The sequence below is a fragment of the Saccopteryx bilineata genome, chromosome 4 (assembly GCF_036850765.1).
Source record: "Saccopteryx bilineata isolate mSacBil1 chromosome 4, mSacBil1_pri_phased_curated, whole genome shotgun sequence".
NCBI classification, from domain to species: Eukaryota; Metazoa; Chordata; class Mammalia; order Chiroptera; family Emballonuridae; genus Saccopteryx; species Saccopteryx bilineata.
This window is the reverse complement of record NC_089493.1, coordinates 261,863,558-261,872,279: the sequence shown is the minus strand read 5'-3', so window position 1 is coordinate 261,872,279 and position 8,722 is coordinate 261,863,558. Positions and strand designations below refer to the sequence as shown.

General features: G+C 40.2%; 1 protein-coding gene across 1 annotated transcript; it reads left to right on the top strand.

The window, feature by feature from the left end:
- The first annotated feature begins 822 nt into the window (after nt 1–822).
- On the top strand, nt 823–1,767 carry LOC136334289 (putative olfactory receptor 1F12P). Its single transcript, XM_066274322.1, has one exon. The coding sequence runs from the start codon at nt 823–825 to the stop codon at nt 1,765–1,767; it is 945 nt and encodes a 314-aa protein (XP_066130419.1).
- Nucleotides 1,768–8,722: the final 6,955 nt, after the last annotated feature.

Genomic DNA, 8,722 nt, shown 5'->3' with positions numbered 1-8,722 from the left:
GTAAAAATTAAAATTTAAAAAAAATGTAATTCCATGAGAGCCATACAATGACCCGTGTACGTTACGCATTATCCAATAAAAATTTGGTGTTGTCCTGGAGGACAGCAGTGATTGGCCCCAGCCAACCGCAACCATGAACATGAGCAGTAGGAAATGAATGGATTGTAATACATGAGAATGTTTTATATTTTTAATGTTTTCTTTTTTATTAAAGATTTGTCTATAAGCCAAATGCAGCCATCAAAAGAGCCACATCTGGCTCGTGAGCCATAGGTTCCTGACCCCTGGTGTATACAAATAATACACTCTGGTTCTACACATGTGCCATTGTGGTTCCAGAATTCTATAGAGAAATGGCCTTCAGGTGGCAATCTTACCAGGATTAGAAAGAAACTATATTTCCATAGCTTTTTACTTAATATTAAGACAACATTCATTCTTTATATCAAAGAATGAGAGTATGATTGAAATTCAATGAGATAAAACACCCTCAGCACCCCCCTCATTGTTACTACCACTGACTACCTGGCCATCTGTCTCAAGGAGCCTCCTTGAAGGGATGGGAGATGAGTTTTGTGGCATTCAGGATCAGCAGCTTTTGGTGGTGAAATAATTATTAAAACACTAACTTTGTGTCTGTTGCAGACATAGGAATTTCCTTTGATAAGTGAAGAGCCTTCTTTGGGGTTTGTACCAAATGAACACAGAGATGTGGCCAGCTGTTAATCGAGGGACTATTTGAGGGAAGGACGGAGGCCTGGGCATCTCTACTCTCTCTATAGCCTGTGCCTGATCTGGATCTCCCAGCAGGACTAGTTGACCATGGAGAGAGGAAACCACACAAGTGCCTCTGAGTTCATCCTCCTGGGGTTCTCCAGCCAGCCCGAGAGGCAGGAGCTGATTTTCGGGCTCTTCCTGGTCATGTACGTGATTGGGGCAGCAGGGAACTGGCTCATCATCCTGGCCATTAGCTCAGACTCCCACCTCCACATGCCCATGTACTTCTTCCTCACCAACCTCTCCCTGGTGGATTTCTGCTTCATCTCCGCCACAGTCCCCAAGATGCTTGTGAACATCCAGAAGCAGACTCAGTCCATTTCCTATGGCGGCTGCCTAGCCCAGATCTACTTCTGCATTTTGCTTGCCAACATGGACAACTTTCTCCTCATGGCAATGGCTTATGACCGCTACGTGGCCATCTGCCACCCCCTGCACTACTCCACTATGATGAGTCTGCAAATTTGTGCCCTGATGCTGGGGAGCTCCTGGCTCATTGCCAACTTCCACTCCCTACTACACACCCTCCTCATGGCTCGGCTGGAATTCTGTGCCAGCAACATCATCCCTTACTTCTTTTGTGACCTCATTCCCCTGCTCCAGCTCTCCTGTTCCAACACCCAACTCAACCAGCTCATGATTCTGCTGGTCGGGGGTTTGATTGTCCTCATGCCTTTCCTTGGCATTCTCATCTCATACATCTACATTGTGTCTGCTGTGCTCAAGGTTCCATCTGCCCAGGGCAAACTAAAGGCCTTTTCTACCTGTGGTTCCCATCTCACTGTAGTCATCCTCTTCTATGGGACCATCACAGGGGTCTACCTGGATCCCTCATCTTCCCATTCAGCTGACAGGGATTCACTGGCTTCAGTGATGTATATGGTGGTCATTCCCATGCTGAACCCCTTCATCTACTGCCTGAGAAATAAGGACATGAAGAGAGCTCTAAGGAAACTGTTCAGTGTGAAGGCTTTGTTCTGTGGGCTGTGACAGCAGAGTGCCCTCTCAGGGTCTTTGTGCCAGGAACAGGAGACTGAATTCCAGGGACATGCTGCACATACAAAAATACAAACTTGTAATTTTCAAGTTCAAAATTTTTTGGCCTCTGCATAGATTTCCTAGACTACTGAGAGGGGCATAGAGTGACGTCACGGAAATGGCGCCGTGAGAAGCGCGTCCGACAGCTCTCCCCTAAATCACAACAAATTTATCAACTAGAAACAGAAAAATTTATCCTCGGAGCATTCCGGAGTTCCACACAAACTGAAAGCAAAAGGACTGTTATCACTTGAATCTGAGAGACGAGGGTGTGGAGGAAGCTACCGCAGCGACGCTCATTCAAGCTGCCAGGGAGTGCGCCCGCGGTGAGTCAACCCATATACTTGGGAACCGCAAGCCGCCGCGAGCGGCCGACCGCGAGCCGCCGTGAGCCCGCGAGCTGCTGCGAATCCCCGCGAACCGCCACCGCGAGCTGCCGCGAGCCCCCGCGAACCGCCACCGCGAGCGGCCGCCACGAGCCACCGCGTGCACGCCCGGTCTGGTTGAGCACTGCTGACGTTCCCAGCGGCCCACACACTGCGAGTGGGGGTCGCCGGCCACCGGTGCCCTGAGCGCCCCATTCGCACGCGTGCCTTGGGCATTCTACGCGCCCAGGGCGCCCTACTGGCCCGCACACCCAGGGGGCTCCATTATCCTGCGCCTGGTGCGGTCCAGCCACCAGCGGCGGGGCAATCGGGAGAGGCTTGGGAGATTCTCTCCGTGGGCGGGGCACCTCACCCAGCCATTCAAGCTAACAATCAAGCGTTGGGGGAGGGGTGCGCGCAGGCAGCCTAAAATACCTTCGGAAACACAGCTGCGACCCAATCACTGAAATTAGCTTAACCCATAAAATCTGCGCACCCTCGGTTCTAATTGATAAGATCTCTCTCAGTTCAGCGATCCAAGACAAGAGGCGTGATATTTTTTAGTGCCTCTCGCTAAAGGGGCGGGGGCAACTTCTGATTGATAGAGCCTCCATATTCAGGGATAAACGCTAACAAGAAGGACTTGGCAGATAATAAGGTCTATACTACACTAGTCGTAAGCAGAGACTAGTGCCTCTTCTTCCCTGCAAAAACAGGCTACAAAGTGTGGAAAGCCTGGGTTGAGAGGTCCAACTAAATGATAGGCGCTGAACAGTCACCTTGACAACAATTGACTCCCACCCCCGCCTGATTACACTGGAGGCCCTGACTCTCAGAGCCTTTCCCAAAGCCTTGCACTGAGTGGGGATAGAGTGGGGATTTCCCAGCTCTTTGAGCCTCTTACTCCCCAGGCAGAAGCAGTTGCAGCCTTATAGCTGGATCACCAGGCTGCTAATTCAGAAAGGGGGGACTAGGAGAGAGAATCCAGGAAAGCAAACTCTCTCATCGTTGGACCCTGCAAACACCAACAAGCCTTTACTTCCAGCAAGACTAAAGCCAATTATATGACATTGCCATAGAATCCCATCAACTGCAAATCCCTAACTAAGAGTGACACAGGGGCAGAGCCTGGGGTACAGAGTCACCGACTAGGAAGAGGGAGAGAAAAGAAAAAGGAAGAAGTTAACCTCTCAAAATCAAGAAAAACCCACAGACTTTACAACTTGATCCACTACTTTTTTTTGTTGTTGTTGTTGTTGCTTGTTTCTTCTATCTTTTTGCCTTTATTTCCTCCACCTCGGTCCTTCTATTCTCTGCCCATCTTATGCTTCCCCTTTCTTGAACTACACTACCCATGAGTGTTGCATTTTATTTTTCTTCTTCATCCTCACCCTCCTTTAAGATTATACTCCAAAACACTTAACTCTCACTCTCTCCTCTTTTGTTTGTTTTTTTTTGTCTTGCTTTATTTTGTTTTTTTCTCCTCCTATTTTATTTCTTCCTTCGTTTTTCTCTTTTTCTTATTTTTTCCTTTCTATTCGTTTTTTCTTTTCTCATTTTACTTTCCTCCCATATAATCCTCAATCACGAACAAATTAGTTAATTTGGGACTCAAGGCTTTTTTTTGGTTTTATTTCTCTTTTTTGCTTTTGTTTTTATTTTTTTTTCTCTTGTTTGTTTATTTTTGTGGCATTTTGGGTCCTCCCAACCCAAGGTCTCCATTGTATTTAGTCTTTGCTCCACTTAATACAACAGATTTTTACTTATTATTTTTATTTTTTCTTCTTTATTATTCTTTTTTGGTCCTTTTTTCTGATTCCCTCTTATCCCTCTCATTATATCTCTTAGTTGACCATCACTTACAAGCAAATCATCTTATGCTTGTCTAAGCTTTTCTTCCTTTTTTTTTTTTTTTTTTTTTTTTTTTTGCATTTAGTAGGTCCCTACTCCCTTTTTTTGCCCCTTGAACTCTTCACCCCAAATCAGGCCCTCCATTATAGGCACGATATTTCCCTGAGGAGGGGAGAGGAGGGAAAGAGAAGAGAGAAAAAAAGGGGGAAATAATAAATTATTACTGTTTTTTTTTGGTGGGGTGTTTTACCCTTTTTTTTTTTTCTTTTTACTCTTTATTAATTCTAATTAGTGCTATCAATAAGACCACCCTCAGATGCCGATAAGAAAGAGGAAATCGAATATTATGGATACAAAAGAAAGAGAGGTAACACAAATAGATGTGGAAAAATCTATGGAGAAAAGACTTAACATATTGGAAGCCTTGGAGCTAAATGACAGAGAATTTAAAATAGAAATCTTAAAAATACTCAGAGATATACAAGAAAACACAGAAAGGCAATTTAGGGAGATCAGAAAACAACTCAATGAACACAAAGAATATATTACCAAGGAAATTGAAACTATAAAAACAAATCAAACAGAAATGAAAAACTCAATTCACGAGCTGAAAAACGAGGTAACAAGCTTAGCTAACAGAACAGCCCAGATTGAAGATAGGATTAGTGAAATAGAAGACAAACAACTTGAGGCACAACAGAGAGAAGAAGAAAGAGACTCAAGAATAATAAAAAATGAGAAAGCCCTACAGGAATTGTCTGACTCCATCAGAAAGAATAACATAAGAATAATAGGTATATCAGAGGGAGAAGAGAAAGAAAATGGAATGGAGAATATATTCAAACAAATAATAGACGAGAACTTCCCAAGCCTGTGGAAGGAACTAAAGCCTCAAATTCAAGAAGCAAACAGAACACCAAGTTTTCTTAACCCCAACAAACCCACTCCAAGGCACATCATAATAAAGATGACACAAACCAATGACAAAGAAAAAATTCTCAAGCAGCCAGGGAAAAGAAGAGTACAACATATAAAGGAAGGCCTATTAGATTATCATCAGATTTCTCAGCAGAAACTCTACAAGCTAGAAGAGAGTGGACCCCAATATTTAAAGCCCTGAAAGAGAGGAACTTTCAGCCAAGAATACTATACCCATCAAAGCTATCCTTCAAGTATGAAGGAGATATAAAAACATTCACAAATACAGAAAAGATGAGAGAATTTATCAACAGAAAGCCCCCACTCCAGGAAATACTAAGGGGGGTTTTCCAACCAGATTCAAAGAACAAAAGAAAACAACACCACAAGTAACAGCTCCACCAAGAACACAATAAAACCAAACTTAAACTGTGACAACAAAGGAAAAAAAGGGGGGAGAGGATGGAGATTAACAGTAGCAAAGGATGATGAAGTGCAGAAATACTTATAAGATAGGGTACTACAATCAATATGGTAGGTACCCTTTTCATTACTTAATGGTAACCACCCTTAAAAAAACCACCACAAAAACACTTGACTTAAAAAAGGTAGCAACAGAGGAAAGAAGTATGGAACACAAACAAACAAAAACAAATGATAGAAAAACAAAAGAGAAGAATAAAACTAGATACAAAACTAACAGAAAGCAATTTATAAAATGGCAGTAGGGAACCCACAAGTGTCAATAATTACACTAAATGTAAATGGATTAAACTTACCAATAAAAAGACACAGAGTAGCAGAATGGATTAAAAAAGAAAATCCAACTATATGCTGCCTACAAGAAACACATCTAAGCAACAAGGATAAAAACAAATTCAAAGTGAAAGGCTGGAAAACAATACTCCAAGCAAACAACACCCAAAAAAAAGCAGGTGTAGCAATACTCATATCTAATAATGCTGACTACAAGACAGAAAAAGTACTCAGAGACAAAAATGGTCATTTCATAATGATTAAGGGGAAGTTGAATCAAGAAGACATAACAATCCTTAATATATATGCACCAAACCAAGGAGCACCAAAATATATAAGACAGCTACTTATTGACCTTAAAACAAAAACTAACAAAAATACAATCATACTTGGAGACCTCAATACACCGCTGATGGCTCTAGATCGGTCATCCAAACAGAGAATCAATAAAGATATAGTGGCCTTAAACGAAATACTAGAACACCTGGATATGATAGACATCTACAGGACACTTCATCCCAAAGCGACAGAGTATACATTTTTCTCTAGTGTACATGGAACATTCTCAAGAATTGACCATATGTTGGGCCACAAAGACAATATCAGCAAATTTAGAAAAACTGAAATTGTACCAAGCATATTTTCTGATCATAAAGCCTTGAAACTAGAATTCAACTGCAAAAAAGAGGGGGAAAAACCCACAAAAATGTGGAAACTAAACAACATACTTCTAAAAAATGAATGGGTCAAAGAAGAAATAAGTGCAGAAATCAAAAGATATATACAGACAAATGAAAATGAAAATACGACATATCAGAATCTCTGGGATGCAGCAAAAGCAGTAATAAGAGGAAAGTTCATATCACTTCAGGCCTATATGAACAAACAAGAGAGAGCCGAAGTAAACCACTTAACTTCACACCTTAAGGAACTAGAAAAAGAAGAACAAAGACAACCCAAAACCAGCCGAAGAAAGGAGATAATAAAAATCAGAGCAGAAATAAATGAAATAGAGAACAGAAAAACTATAGAAAAAATCAATAAAACAAGGAGCTGGTTCTTGGAAAAGATCAACAAAATTGACAAACCCTTGGCAAGACTCACCAAGGAAAAAAGACACAGGACTCAAATAAATAAAATCCAAAATGAAAGAGGAGAGATCACCACAGACATCATAGAAATACAAAGAATTATTGTAGAATACTATGAAAAATTATATGCCACCAAATACAACAACCTAGAAGAAATGGATAAATTCCTAGAACAATAAAACCTTCCTAGACTGAGTCATGAAGAAGCAGAAAGCCTAAACAGACCAATCAGCAGGGAGGAAATAGAAAAAACTATTAAAAATCTCCCCAAAAATAAAAGTCCAGGCCCAGACGGTTATACTAGTGAATTCTATCAAACATTCAAAGAAGACTTGGTTCCTATTCTACTCAAAGTCTTCCAAAAAATTGAAGAAGAAGCAATACTTCCAAACACATTTTATGAGGCCAACATAACCCTCATACCAAAACCTGGCAAGGATGGCACAAAGAAAGAAAACTACAGACCAATATCTCTAATGAATACAGATGCTAAAATACTAAACAAAATACTGGCAAACCGAATACAACAACATATTAAAAAAATAATACATCATGATCAAGTGGGATTCATCCCAGAATCTCAAGGATGGTTCAACATACGCAAAACGGTTAACGTAATACACCATATCAACAAAACAAAGAACAAAAACCACATGATCTTATCAATAGATGCAGAAAAGACTTTTGATAAAATACAACACAATTTTATGTTTAAGACTCTCAACAAAATGGGTATAGAAGGAAAATATCTCAACATGATAAAGGCCATATATGATAAACCATCAGCCAACATCCTATTAAACGGCATAAAACTGAGGACTTTCTACTTTAAATCAGGAACAAGACAGGGTTGTCCACTCTCTCCACTCTTATTCAACGTGGTGCTAGAAGTTCTGGCCAGAGCAATCAGACAAGACAAAGAAATAAAAGGCATCCATATCGGAAAAGAAGAAGTAAAGCTATCACTTTTTGCTGATGATATGATCCTATACATCGAAAACCCGAAGGACTCCACAAAAAGATTATTAGAAACAATAAACCAATACAGTAAGGTCGCAGGATACAAAATTAACATACAAAAGTCCATAGCCTTTCTATATGCCAACAATGAAATATTAGAAAACGAACTCAAAAAAATAATCCCCTTCACGATTGCAACAAAAAAAATAAAATACCTAGGAATAAACATAACAAAGAACGTAAAGGACCTATATAATGAAAATTACAAAGCATTGTTAAAGGAAATCGAAAAAGATACAATGAGATGGAAAAATATTCCTTGTTCTTGGATAGGAAGAATAAATATAATCAAAATGGCCATATTACCCAAAGCAATATACAAATTTAGTGCAATTCCCATCAAAATCCCTATGAGATTTTTTAAAGAAATGGAACAAAAAATCATCAGATTTATATGGAACTATAAAAAACCCCGAATAGCCAAAACAATCCTAAGGAAAAAGAATGAAGCTGGGGGCATTACAATACCTGACTTTAAACTATATTATAGGGCCACGATAATCAAAACAGCATGGTATTGGCAGAAAAATAGACACTCAGACCAATGGAACAGAATAGAAAGCCCAGAAATAAAACCACATATATATGGTCAAATAATCTTTGATAAAGGGGCCAACAACACACAATGGAGAAAAGAAAGCCTCTTCAACAAATGGTGTTGGGAAAACTGGAAAGCCACATGCAAAAGAATGAAACTCGACTACAGCCTGTCCCCGTGTACTAAAATTAATTCAAAATGGATCAAAGACCTAAATATAAGACCTGAAACAATAAAGTACATAGAAGAAGACATAGGTACTAAAATCATGGACCTGGGTTTTAAAGAACATTTTATGAACTTGACTCCAATGGCAAGAGAAGTGAAGGCAAAGATAAATGAATGGGACTACATCAGAATTAAAAGTT